This window comes from Raphanus sativus, chromosome 6 (assembly GCF_000801105.2).
Source record: "Raphanus sativus cultivar WK10039 chromosome 6, ASM80110v3, whole genome shotgun sequence".
Lineage (NCBI taxonomy): Eukaryota > Viridiplantae > Streptophyta > Magnoliopsida > Brassicales > Brassicaceae > Raphanus > Raphanus sativus.
Genome location: NC_079516.1, coordinates 15,207,219 through 15,228,798, shown reverse-complemented (window position 1 = coordinate 15,228,798; position 21,580 = coordinate 15,207,219). Strand labels below are relative to the sequence as shown.

Genomic DNA, 21,580 nt, shown 5'->3' with positions numbered 1-21,580 from the left:
TACAAATATAAAATTTTGGACATGTATCATGTGATAGAGAATGTGTTTTTTTCAGGTCTTTGGGTCGGGTTTGGGCCGTTTTTTTCGGATCTGGATTTTTCAGATCGGAAATATCTGGTCCAAAACCAAACCGAAAGTTTACAAATATAAAATTTTGGATATGTATTGGATCCAGATATTCAGCCTCTGAATAGTATATGAAATATCCAAACTCCATTTGAAAATTCCTTAAAAATACACATACTAAATTTCCTTTGCTGAAAAAATATACGAACTTTTTAGGCTTCCCGAAAAATACACGAACTAATTTTGGTTGTCTATAAAATACATGAACTTTTTAATCAGAGTTAACGGCGGCTAACGGCGTCTTACTATTCTGTTAGTCACTGTTTACACCGTTAAAATCGAGGTGTGAAACCTTCAAAATTCAAAAGTTTGTGTATTTTATAGACAATTAAAATTAGTTTGTGTATTTTTTGGGAAGCCAAAAAAGTTCGTGTATTTTTTCAGCAAAAGAAATTTAGTCCGTGTATTTTTAAGGAATTTTCCCAAAAGGAAACCCACAAGTAAGCAAAATCAACTGCAGCTAGAAAAGATAAGTAATTTAAATGGGCCAATTATAGGCCTCTTCACTCAGGTAGAGATAAAACCCAACGTACATTTCAGCTAACAGTCATTAACGCTACGACTTGTCCTAACCATACATTCAATTTCTCAAAGTATCTTTCTGTGAAATCAAGCGGATAAAAATAACGAAATCTAGAAAGAGATTTTATTTATTTGATTAGCTGGGGAAACTGAGAAGCAACTCAGAAAATTAGTTAATTCATTACAAAATGTCTTTAAAAACATTAATCTTCAATTGCTCTTCTCCTCCTCCTTCTAGATGGACGATACAAAACCAAATGCGACATCGTTTTAAGCCTTCTTGGGAGACTTTTTAGCTGGCGAAGAAGCTTTCTTCTCACCTTGAGACGAACCACCGGCAGTCCTCTTAGGAAGAAGAACCGGGTTAATATTCGGAAGCACTCCACCACTCGCGATGGTCACTCCGTGCAACAACTTCCCCAACTCCTCATCGTTCCTTATCGCCAAGCAAAGATGCCTAGGGTTTATCCTATTCTTCTTGTTATCCCTCGCCGCGTTACCAGCTAGCTCAAGAACCTAAAAACAAGATTAAAAAAAAAGAATCGATTAGAATCAAGAAGATCCCGTAAAAGATTCGATCGGAGATATATTATTACCTCGGCGGCGAGGTACTCGAGGACGGCGGCGAGGTAGACGGGAGCGCCGGAGCCGTACCTGATGGCGTAACGGCCTTTTTTAAGGTAGCGAGCGATACGGCCGACGGGGAACTGGAGACCGGCTTTGACGGACTTGGTGACGCTCTTCTTGCGATCTCCTCCTCTTCTTCTTCCACCTCTCGCCGCCGGCTTCGTTGCTGCTTCTGCTGTTGCTTTTGATGACGACTCCATCGGGTTTTGATTTTCTTAGCAAACGGATCTAAAGAGTAGTACTATTTTGTGTAATGAGGACATGGGAACGTGTATGTATGTATAGATCATGTTTAGTGCCACGTTGGCGATGTTCAGATTGTATTTAGTTGGTTTTTGATCCAACGGTCGCTCTTACAACATGATGATGGTGAATTGATGATGATTTTGTTGTCGACGTATTTAGTTGATACACGTGCATGGGAGCCGCAAAGGAAAGAGAGTATAAAACTCTCAAGAGTAATTAATCTCAGCCGTTTGTTTCACCCCCTCGTTAATTAGACAATTAGACTAGAAACAAATTGGAAATGAACAAAAATAAATAAAATAATAGGAACTAGATCTTGACCCGTGCGACCGCACGGATATTAATTTCAGTTTTAGTTTTTATTTATTTATACTAAATAGTATATTTATAATATTTGATCGTTTTATATTGACTAAGCTAGGAATATGTATTTGGGTATCCACTCGAATTTGGTTAAAATTTATTCGGGTTTGAGATTTTCGAGTTTAAAGACTCTAGCTCTATTCGGGTATTTATAAACTTTGTTTCCGGTTTGATTTTGATATTTGCGGGTTTGATAACCCGTTTAAATTATTTTTAAATTTTCAAAATTTATATATCTTTAAATATCCTTTAATCTAAAAAAATATAACATGTAAATTTGAGTAATGTAAGCTAAAGTACCTAATTAAAAATTAAAATAAATTTAACTTGAATATTTGGATGAAGAATAAATATATATATTTTAAGTATTTTTGGTGTTCTGATTATTGTTTATCTACTTTAGATGTTTACTTTTGACTATTTTTTATATTTCAAATCAACTTAAAATAGCTTATATCTTGGATATTAACTCGAAAAATAGCTAACATATTGAAGTATATAAATATGATTTATATATATTCGAATATCCAAAATATTTCGTTCGGATAAAGTTTAGTTATGGTTCTCTAGATACCAAAATGGTAAATCCGTTTGGATATTATATAATTTCGATTCAAATTTGATAATATTTTTTGTTCATATTTGTTCAATAAAGAGTTGATATTATAATTTCCATGAATTGTTTGTCCAAAAATATGTATTTTTTTGAATTTGACATTGATTTAATTGAGAAGTTAATGAAGTGTACTTAATTTTAAAAAACACATTAATCTAAGTGGAAAAGACAAAGCATTAAAATAGGAAATATTATTTAATTGTGTATTTAATTCAAATTTAATTTTAGAAAACACATTAATCAAAGTGAAAAAGGACAGCACTAAAATAAGAAACATTATTTAATGTCAGTGACATGGAAGTGTAAATAACACTGAAAACTAAGGGGCATTTTATATGTGTACTTCTCTTTTAATAATATAGATAAGTGGGAATTTCCTGGAACCAGAAAGAATGGAAAGGAAAATCTATCCTTTATGAATTGTGTAATTTCATAGGAATCATAAGAAATTGAATCATTCTCTTGGTCACCAGCTCGAACTAGAGTTTATCCCAAAAAAACAGTTAAGAGTATGATTAACCGGGCTTATTAATGGTGAGTTTATCTCTAAGAAGCACTTGAGAATGGCTATATAAGGCAACAAGAAGTAAAAAAAAAAAATAGGTATGCATTATATAAGCTAGGCCCTTCAGTCCAACGGGGAGGCATTGCACAGACCTCACCACAAACAACTGCAAAATGCCTGAAGGTGGAAGGCCTATAAGGCCTATATATGGGTTCTTAAACTTCTTTTTCCATAGAAAAAAAAGCAATGATGATGAATTGATGATCTATGAAGAATAAGCATTGGCTAACTCTATGTTAGCAAGTCTTATCTGGAATGATTGGACGTAAATCCGTCCAAACCAGCATATATCATCTGCGACTTTAGTTCTGGTGTTAGCATTTGAAGTACTTTGCATATGAAGCTGCAGACTTTATTTATATATTAGCTTTTAAGCTGCACATCTCATGTTCCACATATCAGCATCAAGTGGAAAATAAACAGATCAGTTTTGCTGAATAGGGCTAGAGGTTAGTATGGTTTAACAAACTTTCTATAAAATAAAAATTAAAAAGTTTTTTATGAACAAAAGTAGTATTCTATTAGAATAAAGTTACGGATAGTGGAGAATATTATATCTAGGGAGGACTCCCAGAAAGATATAGAAGCCAACATTATGTGTTCTAGCTATATTACACATGGACTTGCATACACATCACTTTCCCTCTGCTTCGTTCTAATTTCTCTCTCTCAATGGACCTTGGAACAACGATCGGAACACAGATCGGGAATGAGATCGGAACAGAGATCAGACCAGAGACATGCCAAGAAGATCAGCAGAGACATGTTTTTCAAGAATACCAAGAACCTCTCCGATACACCGTAAGATCATTCACCACATAATCTTCTTTATACAATTGTCTCCTTTTTTTTCTTCTTTAACATATTAAATAATATTCTTCTGTGTTTCTGTTGTTGTTGCAAGACATGGGTTTTGAGAGTTTCTATCCACTGCGAAGGATGTAAGAGGAAAATAAAGAAACTATTGAGCAAGATCGATGGTGAGACATTATCTCTTTAATTCATGTTGTGTTTCTTTGTTCTTCGTAGATAGACGTTTTGAGAGACGTTTTTCTTGTGTTAGGTGTATACACAACGAATATTGACGTGAAGCAACAAAAAGTAACGGTGGTTGGAAACGTAGAACCAGAGCTTCTGATAAAGAAGATCATGAAAGCCGGTAGACACGCCGAGCTATGGCCGATGGATAACAACAACAACGAGTGTAGTAACTACCAGCAGAGAGAAAAGAAACCAAAGAAACCTAAAAACGAAGATGATGATAGCAGCGAAGACGACGAAGACGACGGTAACAACAACAACAACAACAACGGCGGCGGGATGATTGACGGCGGAACATGCATTGGCGGACCTCCCGGAGGCGGTGGTGATCAGGTGAAACAAGTTGTGACGTTTGTAAACGGACAACCTCAACCACAGTCCGGTGGAGATGGAGCTCCGAAGAAGAAGAAGAAAAAGAAAAAGAAGAAGAAGAGTACGACGGTGGTGATGGAAGGAGGAGGAGGAGGCGGTGGTGGTGGTGGTCCTCCGCCGCAGAACAATGGACCACCAGAGACAGTGATATACTCTGCTCCACCACCAGAACAGTACCATCCCCATCCTACTCATCAGCAGCATTCGTATCCGACGGCTCACAGTCCTCCACGTCATTACCAACAGCAAACGTACGGTCCTCCTCCTCCTACGTATTATCACTCGCAGCCTCAAACGGCGCCGTCTTACACCGTGAGCTACAATACGGCGCACGGGCCGGGTCAAAATGGGCCTAGTCAGAACGGCGGGAATGACAATGCGCCGTCGTATTACGCTGCTCCTCCCTCGTATTATTCTTACGAGTACGTGGACACGGGATACGAATCTCCACCGCCCGAATTTTATTCGTACAGATCTCAGCCGTGCGAATCATTTGAGGCACTCAGCGAAGGCAATCCAAACGCTTGTTGCGTCATGTGATTGGTTTAAAAAGTTTTAGAATCAAAATGGTGGCATCTTGTTAATGCCTAACGAGTTGTTGTTACTAGAGTGGGCACTTTCATAAGCAATCACTGAAATCAATCTCCATAGTAAAATTTAATTAAATCAGATATGTATACCTTGGATAAAAAAATTTGGCAAAATGAAATTTGAGGTTACATATAAGACACATATATATATATATATATATTTTAGTAGATATCTTATTGTAATTGAAATGTCAAAATATAAATTATAAATCAACATTTTACTCAAAAAATTTTACAATTCAACAAGATTTGTGAGGTGAGGTACTATTTTCGAATATACCATTTTATATTTTGGGTGCAAAAATTGGAATAAAATGAAGGAGAATAATTGGACTTTGAGAAGAATAAATCTTTTTACAAAAGAAAAGAATAAGAATAATCGGGAAAGAGAGATAAAATTGGAAGTGAATGGATGGATGGCTTTTGAGATGGGCATATCTTGAATTCTTGATGACGACGAATATTTTTTTATGTAATAGTCCTCAGGAATCGAATCGTATTGTTGGTTTGGTCTTTACTTGTTTGATACAAAATAACTATTGTACTTTTCCATATAAAGAAAAGCAGTCAATTTAGTGTACGCTGTACAGGAATCAAACTCGTATAACCTACATAACACTAACGTAAAACATTTCAGTTATGCTTTGATTCTTGGGTGGTGTTAAAAGAGAACCGACCGCGTATGAGAATCTGATTCTAATATTTATCAAACTAATTCACGTTAACATGCACCGATATTATAACATCATGCATAAGTTACATTAATATTTCTTTTTCTTATAGTATTTGCAGCCTTTTAAGCTACTGGGACTTGTTAATGAATCTAAAATTTAACTAGATAAAAATCAGAAGCAAGTAAGTGTATTCACCAAATATAGCATTAAGACAAAGAGTCAAACAAAAATCACTTCTTCTGTGTACGTCCGTCTGTCTGATGATCTTTTTAAAACTAAATAACAAAAATCCCAACCAACTTAATAAGCAAAGCTCTTAGGCTTGTTTAGCTTCGACCTTCTTCTTCTGCCACAGTCTGTCCACGCCACTGTCTGCATCTCCCTGCACCCAGATCATTGTTTGATTAATAAAGTCAATGCTGATGAAGAATGATTAACTAACTGCGACTGTCATATTGGGAACACATGACTCTAGAGTCTATAAGTCAATACGAACCTGGGCACGAACGAAACCGCAGAGAGCCAAGGTAGTGAATTGACCGGTGAAGATGCCATCAGCATCTAAATGACCAATGTTGAGCTGCACAGAGGCATGATCCTTTGATGTGATCATCCGATTAGTAGCAGAACTACAGTAACAAGAAACGCAAATATTTGTCTTTGAGAGATTTACATACATAATAAATCAATTAGAGAATCAGAATAAGAAGAATAAATGTTGTTATTACCATTTCCTAGGAACGTATAACTCTGTGATCTGACCCTCTTCGTTTTGCATCTTGAAGATTAGCTTTTAAGTGTAGACGAATTTATATCCCAAACACTATTTAAAAAAAAAAACAGAATACACATCTTATGTTAGATTAATACCACCAACAGATTAAAAACAGAGCACAAAAGTAATCTTCTGGCTAACAAAACTAAGTGAGAGAGCTCTAGGATTCACCAAAACTACTAGAAACTCAGCTATACGAGTGCAGCATACACAGAACAAGAGAAAAAACTATGAAAGCAAAGTCTAAAGAATCAATAGTTCCCTCAAAGGCTAATCAAGTGGCAAATGAAAAATACAATGGGCGTAGGAGCAAAACAGAAACGACGAAGTGGGAGTATGTGTGTGGAGCTTTTACCTGAGGAGGAGAAGTAAAAGCAAGTGCGGCAAACGGAAGAGAAAACGACCAGACGGAGACGCCACAGTGTTAATACATTTGCAGAAGAACCCTAAGTTTTTTTAATGGGCCTGTCTAAAAAAAAAAACCATATAGGCCAGTGTTGCTGAATCAGATAGATACAAATAAAATAGAGTTAACATTTAAAAACAAAACAAAAAAGCTCCGATGCCGGGAATCGAACCCGGGTCTCCTGGGTGAAAGCCAGATATCCTAACCGCTGGACGACATCGGATTGTTGTTCATTTCTATTGTATTCCACATATATATCAAACATATCTTAAGTGGGCACGTTTTCAATTGGAAATTGAGGTGTTGTGTTCATAAGAACATGTTTTTTTTTTGGTAAAAAGAACATGTTTTTTTCTTAAAAAGTTTACATCTTTTTGATGATTTCAAGAATGGGGAGAGACTTGCAGCGGAGAATTTAGTAAAATTGTGTTACGTGGATCAAAGGCTTATCTTCTGCTTTTGGATGCTGATGTAAAATTTTCGTCATGGAACTTTGTGTGGTTGACACTAATAATATATGTTGGCTTGCTAGAATGTTATAACCGTGGACCGTGGTGATACAATCAAGTACCTTACCGTTAGATCAGTGAAGAATCTTTTTGATTTGGTCTCTATCATATCATATGACAAAAATTAAAAAATAAAGTTGATATATCTAAATAAAAGAATCACCTCTCTTACAAGAACCAGTGATGTATGTTTCGATAAGACAGTTAAGTAGAGAGAGAGAGAGAGAGAGTGATGTCGGAAATCAAAGTGGCGGATATTAGTCACGATCAACGCCTCCTCGTACACGAGGAAGCTGCTTCCACTCAGAGCCTCTCCGAAAAGAGAAGACTTGCTTCTCTAGACATCTTCCGTGGCCTCACCGTCGCCGTATCTTCCTTCTTCTCTCTCTACTACTCCTCTGAAATTTTCGAACTGAAAAAAAACTTTTATTTTTACTAAAATAATTTCAAACAGTTGATGATCCTGGTGGATGACGCCGGAGGAGAGTGGCCAGCGATCGCTCACGCTCCATGGGAAGGCTGCAACTTGGCTGATTTCGTCATGCCTTTCTTTTTGTTCATCGTCGGCGTCTCCATCGCTCTTGCCTTCAAGGTTCTCTCTCTCTTTCGAACTTTGCTCAATTTTTTGTATTCTGTTGGGCTCAAAGATATAATTTTTGTCAGTGTGTTTCGAACAAGTTTGATGCTTGTAAGAAGGTGGGGTTTAGAACATGCAAGCTCCTCTTCTGGGGTCTTCTGCTACAAGGTAACTATGTTCTTTGTCCTGTAGCATCTTAAGAACTGTGCCTTCTACTAGTGGTTTAGTGCTTGATATGTAGATTTGGACTCTTCGTTTCTTTTGATGTGTAGGAGGGTTCTCTCATGCTCCTGATGAACTAACCTATGGCGTTGATGTCACTATGATGAGATTCTGTGGGATTCTCCAGGTATCTTTTGTCTCTCAGACATCTTCAAGATTCATCTTGTGTATATATATATTTACTCACTGTCTTAAATGGTTTCATTTTTTTGTCGTGTAGAGAATAGCTTTATCCTACTTGGTAGTAGCATTGGTGGAGATCTTCACAAAGAACTCACATGAGGAGACTCTGTCAACAGGAAGATTCTCAATATTCAAATCATATTATTGGCACTGGTAACATAACATTTGATCAAATTTTAGCAAAAAAGAAAAAAAAAAAACATAACATTTGATCTATTTCAATTGAAGTTCATGAAAAAAGAAGAGTTTCAGATTATTATTCTTTTTCATTGACAGGATTGTGGGTGCATTAGTACTTGTGATTTATCTAGCCACACTCTATGGAACTTACGTTCCTGACTGGGAGTTCGTTGTCTATGATAAACATAGCATCCTCTATGGGAAAGTCCAATCCGTAAGTGACCCGACCCTTTTAACTAAGTGTTTGTTTGTGTGATCAGATGATATTTCAAAGAAACTTTGTTGGGGTTTAGGTATCATGTGGAGTGAGAGGGAAGCTAAACCCTCCTTGCAATGCTGTTGGATATGTTGATAGACAAGTTCTAGGGATCAATCATATGTATCACCATCCTGCCTGGAGACGATCCAAGGTATAATACAATATTATCGTCTATGTCTCATGTCAATGGACACAACTTCCTAACGTGTTGAGTTTTAGGCTTGCACTGATTATTCCCCTTACGAAGGATCTTTGCGCCAAGATGCACCGTCGTGGTGTCATGCTCCGTTTGAGCCTGAAGGAGTCTTGAGCTCTGTATCTGCTATTCTTTCTACAATCATTGGAGTCCATTTTGGTCATACTATCTTACACTTTAAGGTTGAACTAAGCCACCTGCTCCTATGTACCATCACCGTTTTGTCTTTTTAATATTTACCAAAAAAAATTCAGGAGCATTCAGATCGGTTGAAGCATTGGATCTCCACCGGTCTAGCTCTCCTAGCTCTCGGACTAACTCTACATTTCACCCACTGTGAGTAAAACACACAACTCACAAAACTGTCTCTTTCTCTAGCTCTCTCTTACATATGTTTACAAAAACTGATAAATGTTTTTTTGCAGTGATGCCTTTGAACAAACAACTCTATAGTTTCAGCTACACATGCGTGACCTCCGGTGCAGCCGCGCTCGTCTTCTCGGTCTTGTATTCTCTGGTGATTCTTCTTGCTCCACCGCACTGATAATTAAAACATTTAACAAAACAGCTCTTCAACCTTTTAAAATTTGTTTTGCAGGTGGATATAATGGAGTGGAAACGCATGTTTCTACCTCTAGAATGGATAGGAATGAACGCGATGCTGGTGTACGTGATGGGAGCTGAAGGCGTATTAGCTGGGTTCTTCAACGGTTGGTACTATCGCCACCCGGACAAGACACTGGTAGGTAAAAGTCTCTTGTGTTTCTCTTCTTAATGAGATGGGAGTTGAAAGTTTAGTTAACTAGTGTTGTTTTATGATGATGATTGTGTTTTTAGATAAGTTGGATTAAAGAGCATGTTTTCATCAGAGTTTGGCGTTCGAGAAGAGTTGGTGTTCTGATGTATGTCATCTTTGCGGAGATTCTCTTTTGGGGTCTGGTCACTGGTGTTTGCCACAGGTTCAAGATGTATTGGAAACTATAAGCAGACCACCGTGAAAAATAGAAACTTATTAACTCAATCTATGCGAAGCTGTAATACTAATATAGTTATAGGATAAAAGTGAGATACTTTGTGTATATATCCGAATGATCAAATTTGCAGTAACTTTGTGTATATATATATCTTCTCATAACTCTGTTCTCAAATACAAAACAAAACCAAACTTTGAGTATATGTTTTGTACTTATCTATGAGCAGTGTTGGTACTAAATGAAGTTGACAAGCTCTCACAAGAAGCTCAACACTCTCAACTTTGTAATGAATATTTTTGTTGTTGATGATATGTTACAACGTTTGAGGGTAGAGGAGTGGTCACTGGTCAGTCACATAAGTTATAATATGTTGATAAGACTCTGAAAGAAAGAGAGGGTGTGGTTTTTGTATTTGGACTGTTTTGTACGGATAATAAAAGTAAAAGTTGTATGCATAAGACTCTGAAAGGGACAGAGGGTTTTGGGTTTGATACGCATCGACTCGAGGAGGAGAGAGTCCCCACTAGAAGAAAGAAGTCTTGCCTGAGTGCAGAGGAAGACGGACGAAGGCGATTCAGTTTTTTTTTTTATTTTCCCGCCACTTCTTCTCCACATTGCCTTCCCGAAGCTCCCTCCGGTGGGTGTGAGCTGCTAACATGTTGTGGGTCGACAAGTACAGGCCTAAATCGCTAGATAAGGTCATCGTTCACGAAGATATCGCTCAGAATCTCAAGAAATTGGTACATGCCTTTTTTTTGGTTTCGAGCCCTAGTGTGCAAAGTTTCGTGCTTTAATGTATTGGGAAGGTTTTTTCGATGGAATTGAGCGATGGTTTTTGATTCTTCTCCCTCTTAGGTAACGGAGCAAGATTGTCCGCATTTGCTGTTCTATGGACCGTCTGGTTCGGGTAAGAAAACCCTAATCATGGCGCTTCTCAAGCAGATTTATGGTCCCAGTGCTGACAAGGTATCCCTTCTTTCCACTTTGTTTTATTATTTTTCTGGGTTTGGTTTTGGTAATAATAACAAAACAAGACGACTTTGAACCGTATTGATGTTGAGTAGTGTTTTTGACATGCTGAGAATCCTCACTAGCACTAGCACTAAGCTCATTGTTTTCTCTTTGGTTTGATGTTTACCTTCTGATTTCTACTTGTTTCGATTGCATTGCGCAGGTGAAAGTGGAGAACAGGGCATGGAAAGTCGATGTGAGTTTCCACATGTTATTCTGTTTTCATTGCTTTTTTTTTTACTTGCTAAAGTTCTCTCTACAGGCTGGGAGTAGAACTATTGATCTGGAGCTCACTACGTTATCAAGCACCAATCATGTGGAACTTACTCCAAGTGATGCAGGCTTTCAGGACCGATACATCGTTCAAGAGATCATTAAAGAAATGGCCAAGAACAGACCTATTGACACCAAAGGAAAGAAGGGATTCAAGGGTAACCTTTTCACTGCATTGTCATTAGTGGAGACATTTTCAGATGTCTAGGTCTCATAATAGCTGTTTGAATCATCTACGAAAAGTATTTTAGCTATGCCCTTAACTCATGATTCTTGTCGTGGGGTTTGGCAGTGTTGGTACTAAATGAAGTAGACAAGCTCTCACGAGAAGCTCAACACTCTCTGCGGAGAACAATGGAGAAGTATAGCTCATCGTGCCGTCTCATCTTATGCTGTAACAGTTCTTCAAAGGTTACAGAAGCCATCAAGTCTCGTTGTCTCAATGTCCGGATAAATGCACCTTCCCAGGAAGAGGTACATCATCTTTTGTTTCCCTCATTCAGTGTTTGCTTAGTTTGTTTACAAAAGTGTAAGCTCTCTGTGTCCAGATAGTGAAAGTGTTGGAGTTCGTTGCGAAGAAAGAAACTCTGCAACTGCCACACGGTTTTGCTGCTCGTATTGCTGAAAAATCAAACCGCAGTCTTAGAAGAGCTGTTTTGTCACTTGAGACCTGTCGTGTCCAAAAGTAAGTTTCATTGACTGTATCTATGCATGCACACAATCAATGAGTCTGATACATATGTTTTTTTTTTTGCTTGGTAGCTATCCGTTCGCAAATAATCAAGTGATATCTCCAATGGATTGGGAAGAGTATGTTGCTGAAATATCAACTGACATGTTGAAGGAACAGAGCCCTAAAAGGTCACACACTTTAGTAAATCATTTTAGCTTTTACAATTTATATAAGATTTAACCCTCTATCTTGTGTGCTTCTTCAGTTTGTTTCAGGTGCGTGGGAAGGTATATGAGTTGCTAGTTAATTGTATTCCACCTGAAGTCATACTGAAGGTTTCAAACAAAACCCAATTCTGTTTTTTATTTTTCTATCTCTTTCCTTTTTTACTTAATAGTTTTTTCTTTTTTTTACAGAGACTTCTTCATGAACTGCTGAAGAAACTGGACTCAGAGCTGAAGCTTGAAGTCTGCCACTGGGCCGCATATTATGTAAGATTTTTTGCATCTTAGCTTGTGAATTTTATTTTTCTCCTCAGCGTTGTTTCGACATATGTATTCTCTTTTGAGACTGAGCTATAGTTCTTTTGACTTTGATTTGATGACTTTCTTGATTGATCATGTCTTGGGGCACTTGTTAACAGGAACATCGGATGAGATTGGGTCAGAAAGCCATATTTCACATAGAAGGTATATAAACTCTTAATTGCATTTTGCCCATATATATGTTGGTATTAAAAGAAAGAAAAAAAATGTCAAATGTCATCTTCAACCATATATTTATAAGTGGTGATGTTGTGCACTGCAGCATTTGTGGCCAAGTTTATGAGCATATACAAAAACTTCCTCATTTCAACATTTGGGTAGACAAGGAAGGAATGGCGTGCTCCAAATCCAGGCAAAGAGGACAGTCTTTGATGTTTATACTGTATTTTTGCTGTTTCCAATCACTCTCCTCGTCTAGCTAGAGAAGTTAGAATCCTGTATCAACTCAACTCGTGTGCAAGCTTATTAATCCCTTTCCTTTCTTTCTATCCCTTTCTGATACAAAAGGACAAACCCAAGTTTTAATGTCTTTACGTCCTTGTTTTCGATCTAATATTAAAGAGTTGTGATGTTAAACACCAAAAGCCAGTAATGGTTTTTTTTTAATCTGAAAAAAAAACGACACACAATTGTAATAATTACTCCCTCCGTTCCCGAAATTAAGATTTTTTAGAGTTTTCACGTTTATTAAGAATCTAATAAATATTTACATTTTAGTTTACTATTTATTTTTCTATACAATTTCCAATAACTATTCACCAATCAAATTTAATTAATTGAAATATTTACAATTAATGTTTCTCAAAAGTATACAAAAGTACCTTAAAAATATAGAAAATAATCTTTGTGGAACAAGAATAAAATTTAGAAAATCTTACTTTCGGGAACGGAGGAAGTATATTTTTTGCTTTGGCCGTAGTTTTAAGAAGAGTGGTTTTGAATTGAATCTTGAGTTGACCAACCCATTTTTGACTCGTCTCAACAGTCGGTCAGAGCTTGACTCTTGGATTAACGAGACAGCTTTCTCATTAGAAAACTAGTCAATAATCTAATATTTTTTTTCGTTTTATTTTAATTTTCGGCTCTAGAGTAAAATTTTCTCAAAAAATATTGTTTTAGAATATTAATACAAAATTTATCAACTTTGTATGGTATATGATTCTTTATATTCTATAGTATATTTTTCTATTGACTGAAATGTGAATGTAATGATATTTTATTTTTTAAATATATTAAATTAATTATTTTTAAATTAAAAATGGCAACTAAAATAAAATGGTTCATTATTTAGAATATTTGTTATATTTTTGCTAAATTTAAAATATTAATCGGAAATTAGAGACTTAATTAATACAGGTAAGGTAATCATGCGGGAATGTAGCGCAAGTTAGCAAATTGGTTTTTTCTACCTCAGAAATTTCCGCCTCTGTGTTGCTTTAAAACCGCCACGAAAGCCGCACATTGTTTCCCTTACAAACAATTTTCCCCTTGCGAATATATTTTTCTTCTTCTTTCGTCAATAATATCAATGGCGGAATCAAAGACAAAGTTTGCAGAAATCAGAGAATGGATCGTTGAACACAAGCTTCGTACCGTTGGTAAAGTCAATCAACCGTTCATTCATTCTCCCTCTGTCGTTTTGGCGTAACCAAGAATTCTCTAATCGGTTATGTCGTGTATTCATAATCTGTGAATGCTTTTTTTTTTTTTTAATATCTGGATCTGTGTTTTCTTTTTCCTCTTTTCATATTTGCTTGATATTGTTCGGTGCTCCGATATGTTTCCGACATTATTTGTCTCTGCTGCGGTTTCGTAATAATACTCAGAAACTCGTTTTCGTGTGTGTGTGTTTTGATGATAATTCTCGAAACTTGATAGGTTGTTTATGGCTGAGTGGGATCTCTGGTTCGATCGCCTACAACTGGTCTAAACCTGGTATGAAAACCAGTGTCCGTATCATCCACGCCAGGTACTCTTTCCAATTTTATTTATTAATAAAACTTCTTCTTTTTAGATAAAAACATGCATCAAAGCAAACTGCTCATGTATTCTCATAAAGATAGTAATCTTTTTGGTATGGCATGTAGAGAAAGATTTGCATAATCACCACCTCCATGTAGAAAAGCCTTTATGTGCTTGAGGAAGCACTCTGTATCTCTATGTGTGTGCTTGAGTCTTCATTTCTTCACTGTTTATATATAAAAATACTGTATTCTATCAACATCCAACCGCATCCAACCGTATACACTGTACCTTGCTAGTATACTTGTTTTGCACTTACTAAAGAACATATTGTTGAAAACAACATTTAGGGGGGTGTATATGTATCACAGATGGCACGGTCATGTTAGTCGTTATTAATTTTGTGGCGGATTATTTACTTTTTACCATGCATGTTAATGATGATCTTCGATTCTTCTTTACCATTAACTTTTGTTTTTAACTTTCAGGCTACATGCTCAGGCCCTGACATTGGCAGCTCTAGCTGGAGCAGCCGCAGTGGAGTACTATGATCACAAAGCTGGAACCACCGATCGCTACCCCAAATTTCTCAAGCCTGATAACTTGAATAAAGACTAAAAAGAATATTATTCTTACCATGGCTGATGTTATAGCTACTGAATTATTATTTTTGTTTCTTTAATCCTTGTTCCCGTACTTTGAAATGAGTTAACTTTGGGTTATTTGATCCATACGCCCCTGCAGATTGTTTGCAAAATACGGGATGCTAATCTGTAAGAGATACACCTTCCAGAAAAATAATGCATATTTATTTTCCGTCTCCTATCTCTAATTCTAATTATTCATTACCTCTGTGTCCCCATTTTCTTGCTATTTAAAACACAAATCGAATTCAATTTACAGTACTTTCAATTGGTAAAGAAAATTTGATTGGTTAATTGTTGAAGCTAGCATATGTGAGCACCTTTACTCAAAAAAGAAGAAGAAAGCATATGTAAACAGAGAGTAGGAGAATAAAGAAGAAAGCATATGTAAGTCGATCAACTGCTAAACAAAAAAATGGGCCTGTAGCGTCCGGCCCATGTAAGTAAAACCAACAATTTTGCCGTTAAAAGCTTGTGAGAGTAGGAGATTTATAAGAGTCCCACATCGCTAACGCTCACAGGGAAGGACTCGCGAAGCATAGTATAAAAAGAGAAGGGGAGAGAACAAGAAAGGGCCTGTTCGTTTCTCCATCTGTCTACCTCCATTCAAATGATTCATTTATATGGTCCATCCACATGATCCATTCAGATTTTATGGGATGTTTGTTTGTTCATTCAAGTGACTCATCTAGATGAATCATTTAAATGGATCTTATGTTTGTTTGTCCATCCAAATGATTCATCTAGATGAATCATCTAAACAAATTACCAAAATATCCTTGTTTTTATTTAATTATTACTTGATATTAATTTCAAATATAATAATTTTAATTACTTTATCTGATATATTATTTAAAATTAGCATTTTGGCAGGAAAACGTGTTTTGGCGGAAAACAACATTTTGCAGTTTTATGATTTTGGCGGAAACACACATTTCTGGAGTTTTAGCGGGAAAATGCGTTTTTGAGGTATTGGCGGGAAAATGCATTTTTGCGGGAGACTACGGTTTTGCGTTTTTTGCGGAAAACCGCAGTTTTGCGATTTTTCGGGAAATCACATTTTTCGGTTTTGGCGGGAAGTTGCGTTTTTACGGTAATGGCGGGAAAACGTGTTTTTACGAAAAACGTAGTTTTGCGGTTTTGGCGGGAAACTGCGTTTTGCGGTTTTTGCGGAAAACCGTGTTTTTGCGGTTTTCCCGTAAAAACCGCGTTTTTGCGGTTTTTGCGGGAAACCATATTTTTACGGTTTTTGCGGGAAACCGCATTTTGCAGTTTTTGCGGGAAACCGCATTTTGCGGTTTTTGCGGGAAACCGCATTTTGTGGTTTTGGTCGAAAATTGTATTTTGTGGTTTTAGCGGAAAACGCATTTTACGGTTTTGGCGGGAAACTACGTTTTTGCGGTTTTGGCGGGAAATCATATTTTTTGCGGTTTTGGCGGAAAACCACATTTTTGCGGTTTTTGCGGAAAACACATTTTTGTGGTTTTGGCAGAAAAACGCGTTTTGGCGGGAAAACACATTTTTACGATTTTGGCGGAAAAACATTTTTTTTTGATTTTGGTGAGAAAATATGTTTTTGCGGTTTTGGCGAGAAAACGCGTTTTAGTGAAAAAACACATTTTGCGGTTTTGGCGAGAAAATGCATTTTTGGGTTTTGCGGAAAAAAATATTCGTAGTTTTGGTGAGAAAATATATCTTGTGGTTTTCTCATTTTTCGTGAGTGAAAATAATGTTAAGTTAAATTTTAATTTTGTAAATTATATAAGGGGTATAATAGACATTATGTTATTTTGAATGGACCATCTTCATTCAAATGATCCAATTTGGATCATTTGAATGGACCATCTTCATTCTAAAAATTAAGCTTAGATTTTAAAAACTCATTCAAATGAACCATTCAAATGAGTTGTACTTTTAATGTCTAAACGAACAAAACTCTCATCTCCATCCAGATGACTCATTCAGATGGAGAAACGAACAGGCCCAAAATCACTTACCTGGACGGGGTCAACTCATTATCAAAATAATGAGTGGCCTAGGCTAGTGATCTCTCTCCATTGCACAAAGGAGAGGATACAAGGAGAGGGCGCTGCTTAAGGTCTCCCCAAGTGGGAAAGCCTGCGTCATTATTTGTGGCAGAGGGAGCCTGCGTTCGCGCGGCTCCTACTATCCATTAACAGTTTAAATTATATTTTTGAACCGCTCATTATATATTGCTTTAGTGTAGAACTGAAATGAAGTACCGAAGGCGAAAACAATGTTTGTATTACAATGGAAAAAGGTAACGAACATTCACATCCCACCTCGATGAGTTTACTAAACTCTGAAAGATCAAACAGTTTGACGGGCTTTTAGGCCTAGGAGAATTTAAAATAATATGGGCCTTTCCGAAACAATTAAATCGGGCATTATACAATTGTATTGTTGTTTTGAAGTCTTATAGATTTGAAAATGTTTACTTCGTTTCGTTTTGCTGCAAATAATGAACTTAGACTAGAACTCATAGTGTCTATCTTTAGTAATAATTCGTTCATAGATTTGAACCTTAATGAATGTGTCAACTTTGGGTTGTAGAGAAAAGAGATCATGGAGATTTGCTTTAGAGAGTTTCTTCGAGAGAGGATTAAGGTTGTCTGTAAAGCAAGACTTGGTGATTCTGTCTCCGTCACTCGCAATAAGAGCAAGATCACAGTCACCTCTGACGGCCAATTCTCCAAGAGGTATAATCTAACGTTATAAAACCTTGGTGCTAACGTCTTGGTAGAATTTGAATGTTAGAATCTTGAATATGTCTTGAGCTCATTGTGTGATTATTTGTTTGTGTCAGAGTGATTGCAGCTAACATGGATCGTAACCTCTATGAGTTGAAATACTTCAACATCGCTGAGAATGAAACAGAGGAAGAAGACTAGATCCTAGATTCTTGTTCCTCTTCTTACCTTTGGGTTTGGTTTTGATTCTACCACAATTCTTCTGTGTTTTTTTTTTGTTAGATATTTGTAGTTTGATTTAAGTAATACACTTCTATGAGGAATGTTATTCTCAGTTGTCAGACCTTATTGTTCACTCTGTAAGAACAGCATATGACATCTCTCGCGTTTTATGATAAAAACATACAGCAACGTGTGGTCTATCCTCAAGATGTTTATAGTCTTTCGCGTTTAAGAACTATTTTGGTTCATTTGTGATATAATTCTTCCTTTGGAATTTAAATCAATTACCATAACCCTTAGTGGTGTGCATGGATATGTTTAGTTTCTAATGTATCGTGTTACATTATGGTGTGACTTATTGGAGACGGATTATTTGGAAGAAAATAATTTTCCAGCGAGAAAAAATCTTCCAACTGCATGTTAAGAATTGAATTGTGAGTCGAAAACATAATAACTGTAAGAAATACTGATACACAGCATTTCACCTGCATTGTTGGTTAATAATATTCTATTGTTTCAAATCACAGTCATGCGAGATTGTTTTGGTACGGGGCATATAACCATCCATCTTCTTGCAGCTAATATTTAGTTCAAGCGTAATCTAAATGAATGCCGACCAAAAGAAAAGTGTATCTAAATAAATCAAACACTAATTACTGCGGAAAAACATAAATTAGTACTAGATTTTGACCCGCACGCCCGCGTGCGGTGTATATTTTTTTAAAATATGTTGTTTTTCATGTCAATATTAGAGTTGAGCAAAAATCTGAATCTAAAAAATCAAACCGATCTCGATCCAAAAGAAGTATAAAACCCGAACCGAATTTGATTAAATATCAAATTTGGTATTTAGAGAACTTAAAACGAATTCATTCCTAACCGAAGTATTTCAGATAGCTGAATGTATTCGAAATAGATTTTATATACTTATATATATTTTTGACTTAATGTATATAAAACATACAGAATATATATGGTACTTATAAGTTGGTTGAAATAGTTGAAAATATAATATAAATATCTAAAATAGTTAAAGTATAACTCAAATCACTAGAAATACTTAACAAAACTATTGATTCTCTATCCAAATATTTAAATCAAAAACAATTTATATGTTGAGTTCATGTATTCTAATATGTTATTGAAATGTATAAGTACTATATTATTTTTTTGTTTAAATATTGAAAAATTTAAAGTATATAATGAATTTAAATGGGTTATCCGAATCTGAACAAACCCGCAAAGATGTGAATTCGCATCCGAATCAAAATTTTTAGAAATATCCGAATGGGACTGAAATCTTTGATCCCGAAAATCCAAACAAACAGACATAAATCGAACCCGAATGCCCACCCCTAATTCACAATCTATTTTTTTCCTTTAAAACACACCAAACATATAATTAATAGTATTATTATACGTACTATCATATAAATAATCACATATATTATATTTTCAATAATCACATATATTGAAAAACATTTTTTATTAATGGTTGTTGGAAAATATTTTAGTATAAAATAATTTTTTGAATAATAATATATATATATATATATATATAATTATATATATTAATCAATTTTTGATATAAATCAACTTTAAATTATTATTTTGATTTGAAATATGTACATAAAGTTTAAATTTTGTTTTATGATTCTTAGACAAATGATAACTTTTAGATTATTAGATAAGCTCATTTTCATATATTTTAAAATTGACACAAATATATAGTTTCTCATATAATAATAAGATAGATTTCAAATTTTCTTAAATAACATAAATTCATTCTTTTTTTAATAGAATGCTATCTATGTCTCCAAACAATATTATATCTTTTTATATCGCTATTCATGTTTCCAAATAAACCTATTTTAAATTGATATTCATGTTTTCAAAAAAACCTATGTTTTTTAAATTGGTATCCAAGTTTCCAAACACACATCTTTTTAAGAATTGTTATTTTATGTTTTCCAAAAAAATCTAATTTATACTTCAATTTTAATAATATAAATTAATAATAGTGAATTCCTATATATTGTTATGAAATCACCGTTTATAATAAAAAAAACTATAGATGCAGTGAAATCACCAATCAGGTCATAAATATACTAACAATTTAATCAATGATTTATTTATGCATGTAACAAAAATAAGTTGTGATTTAATATTAGCAAAATGATTTTCTATTTTTTTTTAGTTATTGTCAGATATTGTGCATATCTATTGAGATTTTATTTTAAAATTTAAGGTAACTAACATTTAGAAAGATATTCCATTAATTATACTTAATTTTTCGATTTTATTAAAAAAAACATTTAGTATTAATGGCACAAGTTGGTAAAATTAAGAAGAATTAAGGGTGAATTTTTATTTGATTTTCAGTTTTAATAAAATACTAGATTTGACCCGCACACCCCGCTTGCGGGTGTATTGTTCAAAAATATGTTGCTATTTGTTTTTTATATCAATATTAGGGCTGAATAAAAAATTCAAATCTGAAGAATCGAACTGATCCCGATCCCGAAAGAGTAGTACCAAAACCCGAATCAAAATTGATTAAATATCCAAATTATTCAAAATTTTGATGATTAGAGAACCAAAACCGAATTCGATCCGAATTGAAATATTTCAGATACCAAGTGAACAAACTGTAAATATTGAGATGCATTAAGGTTTTAATTCAAATTTGTACTTCAGTCTATTTGGATATATTTCGGTTCTTACAAACCTACCTGGAATTTTATAAGTTGTGCAGTTTGTTTTGAAATTTTTATAATAACTTGTGCATTTTGTTTTCTATGATATTGTACTAATAATATTAAAAACTTGATTTTTGTTAATTATTTTAAAATTTAACAACATTTTTGAAATTTTCATTTAAAAAATAGTTTATATTAAATTATTATTAATTGTAATTTTTTTAAAAAATAATTGTATCCTCTAACTAATTTTGTAACTAAACAAAAAATATAAGAATTTATTTACAAAATATTGTTTTTGTTTAATATATAAAATAATTCAGTTTGGTGTTTTAATTTTTACCACAGAAAAAAACACCATAAAATGCTACACAAAATATAGTTTTTTTTTTTTGGTGGTCTACCATAGCCATTTTTTTTGCTTTGGTATGTAAATGCATAGAAAAGAAGGATGCGACGTATCATATATATATATATATATATATATGCTAGTAGATTTTAAAATTAAATAAGATTTACATTTAATACCATTAATTAATTAGGCGAGATCATTGGGTATATAAATAATAGAATATTCCTTTAACAATATGTGTGAATATCGGTGTATTTGGTTAGGTTTTTGTATTTTCTATATTATAGGCTCAAGAAAAATTCTTGTGTATCACGATATAGGATATTTCATTTCTTTGTCAACACAATATGTATAACAAATGACTGGGCCAAGAATTCATTGAAAGCCCAAAAATAAAAAATCGGTGGGTTAGAAAAAAGAAGCAAAATGATGAGTTTAAGTCAATGGCATTCAATTGTAATTTTT

General features: G+C 34.7%; 6 protein-coding genes, 1 non-coding gene and 1 pseudogene across 10 annotated transcripts in view; 5 read left to right on the top strand and 3 right to left on the bottom strand.

Moving 5' to 3' along the window:
- Nucleotides 1-758: 758 nt before the first annotated feature.
- Nucleotides 759-1,591, bottom strand: LOC108812467 (probable histone H2A.5). The gene is made up of 2 exons (XM_018584737.2): nt 1,245-1,591; nt 759-1,164 (listed from the first exon to the last, which is right to left on the bottom strand). The coding sequence occupies exons 1-2, from the start codon at nt 1,473-1,475 to the stop codon at nt 919-921; spliced, it is 477 nt and encodes a 158-aa protein (XP_018440239.1). The 5' UTR covers nt 1,476-1,591; the 3' UTR covers nt 759-918.
- A 2,072-nt stretch (nt 1,592-3,663) lies between these two features.
- Nucleotides 3,664-5,208, top strand: LOC108805580 (heavy metal-associated isoprenylated plant protein 36-like). Its single transcript, XM_018577500.2, has 3 exons — nt 3,664-3,866; nt 3,970-4,045; nt 4,129-5,208. The coding sequence occupies exons 1-3, from the start codon at nt 3,738-3,740 to the stop codon at nt 5,016-5,018; spliced, it is 1,095 nt and encodes a 364-aa protein (XP_018433002.1). The 5' UTR covers nt 3,664-3,737; the 3' UTR covers nt 5,019-5,208.
- Nucleotides 5,209-5,911: 703 nt separating this feature from the next.
- Nucleotides 5,912-7,030, bottom strand: LOC108812468 (40S ribosomal protein S21-2-like). The gene is made up of 4 exons (XM_018584738.2): nt 6,873-7,030; nt 6,471-6,565; nt 6,239-6,371; nt 5,912-6,124 (listed from the first exon to the last, which is right to left on the bottom strand). Exons 2-4 carry the CDS (start codon nt 6,518-6,520, stop codon nt 6,059-6,061), a joined length of 249 nt encoding a protein of 82 aa, XP_018440240.1. The 5' UTR covers nt 6,521-6,565; nt 6,873-7,030; the 3' UTR covers nt 5,912-6,058.
- A 44-nt stretch (nt 7,031-7,074) lies between these two features.
- On the bottom strand, nt 7,075-7,146 carry TRNAE-UUC (transfer RNA glutamic acid (anticodon UUC)). The gene has a single exon. It is a non-coding gene; the product is annotated as a tRNA-Glu (tRNA).
- Nucleotides 7,147-7,627: 481 nt separating this feature from the next.
- On the top strand, nt 7,628-10,225 carry LOC108805579 (uncharacterized). 2 transcript variants are annotated; one of them, XM_056990053.1, is made up of 12 exons: nt 7,628-7,799; nt 7,887-8,024; nt 8,096-8,177; nt 8,282-8,358; nt 8,452-8,567; nt 8,691-8,808; nt 8,888-9,004; nt 9,073-9,231; nt 9,304-9,385; nt 9,475-9,566; nt 9,648-9,791; nt 9,887-10,225. In XM_056990053.1, the coding sequence occupies exons 1-12, from the start codon at nt 7,665-7,667 to the stop codon at nt 10,031-10,033; spliced, it is 1,407 nt and encodes a 468-aa protein (XP_056846033.1). In that variant the 5' UTR covers nt 7,628-7,664; the 3' UTR covers nt 10,034-10,225. The 2 variants fall into 2 exon arrangements, with proteins under 2 accessions (XP_056846033.1, XP_056846034.1); XM_056990054.1 differs by having other exon boundaries at nt 9,648-9,795; nt 9,887-10,072.
- A 303-nt stretch (nt 10,226-10,528) lies between these two features.
- On the top strand, nt 10,529-13,011 carry LOC108809068 (replication factor C subunit 3). Of its 2 annotated transcripts, XM_018581192.2 has the most exons (11): nt 10,530-10,763; nt 10,879-10,989; nt 11,198-11,230; nt 11,297-11,465; nt 11,600-11,781; nt 11,856-11,992; nt 12,070-12,168; nt 12,246-12,315; nt 12,397-12,471; nt 12,624-12,669; nt 12,788-13,011. In XM_018581192.2, the coding sequence occupies exons 1-11, from the start codon at nt 10,680-10,682 to the stop codon at nt 12,844-12,846; spliced, it is 1,065 nt and encodes a 354-aa protein (XP_018436694.1). In that variant the 5' UTR covers nt 10,530-10,679; the 3' UTR covers nt 12,847-13,011. The 2 variants fall into 2 exon arrangements, with proteins under 2 accessions (XP_056846035.1, XP_018436694.1); XM_056990055.1 differs by having other exon boundaries at nt 10,529-10,763; nt 12,246-12,471.
- A 953-nt stretch (nt 13,012-13,964) lies between these two features.
- The window catches only part of LOC108807208 (uncharacterized), a 7,978-nt gene continuing 362 nt past the window's right edge, over nt 13,965-21,580 (top strand). Inside the window, exons 1-3 of one of the 2 annotated variants that reach the window (XM_056987873.1) lie at nt 13,965-14,123; nt 14,404-14,494; nt 14,976-15,082. In XM_056987873.1, coding sequence (XP_056843853.1) covers nt 14,054-14,123; nt 14,404-14,494; nt 14,976-15,082 — 268 coding nt within the window. In that variant the 5' untranslated portion in view covers nt 13,965-14,053. Of the gene's footprint in view, nt 14,124-14,403; nt 14,495-14,975; nt 15,308-21,580 lie in introns of those variants that run through there. The other variant, XM_018579463.2, reaches the window with a different exon arrangement.
- On the top strand, nt 17,121-17,297 carry LOC130497306 (U1 spliceosomal RNA; annotated as a pseudogene).

Bases quoted from the DNA above. Each gene is read 5' to 3' on its own strand.
- LOC108812467 (XM_018584737.2), bottom strand. From the start codon at position 1,475: ATGGAGTCGTCATCAAAAGCAACAGCAGAAGCAGCAACGAAGCCGGCG. The intron at 1,165-1,244 runs GTAATAATATAT...TCTTGTTTTTAG, and splicing joins TCGAGTACCTCGCCGCCGAG to GTTCTTGAGCTAGCTGGTAA.
- LOC108805580 (XM_018577500.2), top strand. From the start codon at position 3,738: ATGGACCTTGGAACAACGATCGGAACACAGATCGGGAATGAGATCGGA. The intron at 3,867-3,969 runs GTAAGATCATTC...TGTTGTTGCAAG, and splicing joins AAGAACCTCTCCGATACACC to ACATGGGTTTTGAGAGTTTC. The intron at 4,046-4,128 runs GTGAGACATTAT...TTCTTGTGTTAG, and splicing joins ACTATTGAGCAAGATCGATG to GTGTATACACAACGAATATT.
- LOC108812468 (XM_018584738.2), bottom strand. From the start codon at position 6,520: ATGCAAAACGAAGAGGGTCAGATCACAGAGTTATACGTTCCTAGGAAA. The intron at 6,372-6,470 runs GTAATAACAACA...TTGTTACTGTAG, and splicing joins TTATACGTTCCTAGGAAATG to TTCTGCTACTAATCGGATGA. The intron at 6,125-6,238 runs GTTCGTATTGAC...ATCTGGGTGCAG, and splicing joins GCGGTTTCGTTCGTGCCCAG to GGAGATGCAGACAGTGGCGT.
- LOC108805579 (XM_056990053.1), top strand. From the start codon at position 7,665: ATGTCGGAAATCAAAGTGGCGGATATTAGTCACGATCAACGCCTCCTC. The intron at 8,178-8,281 runs GTAACTATGTTC...TTTGATGTGTAG, and splicing joins CTGGGGTCTTCTGCTACAAG to GAGGGTTCTCTCATGCTCCT. The intron at 9,386-9,474 runs GTGAGTAAAACA...GTTTTTTTGCAG, and splicing joins AACTCTACATTTCACCCACT to TGATGCCTTTGAACAAACAA.
- LOC108809068 (XM_056990055.1), top strand. From the start codon at position 10,680: ATGTTGTGGGTCGACAAGTACAGGCCTAAATCGCTAGATAAGGTCATC. The intron at 10,764-10,878 runs GTACATGCCTTT...TCTCCCTCTTAG, and splicing joins CTCAGAATCTCAAGAAATTG to GTAACGGAGCAAGATTGTCC. The intron at 12,670-12,787 runs GTATATAAACTC...TGTGCACTGCAG, and splicing joins AGCCATATTTCACATAGAAG to CATTTGTGGCCAAGTTTATG.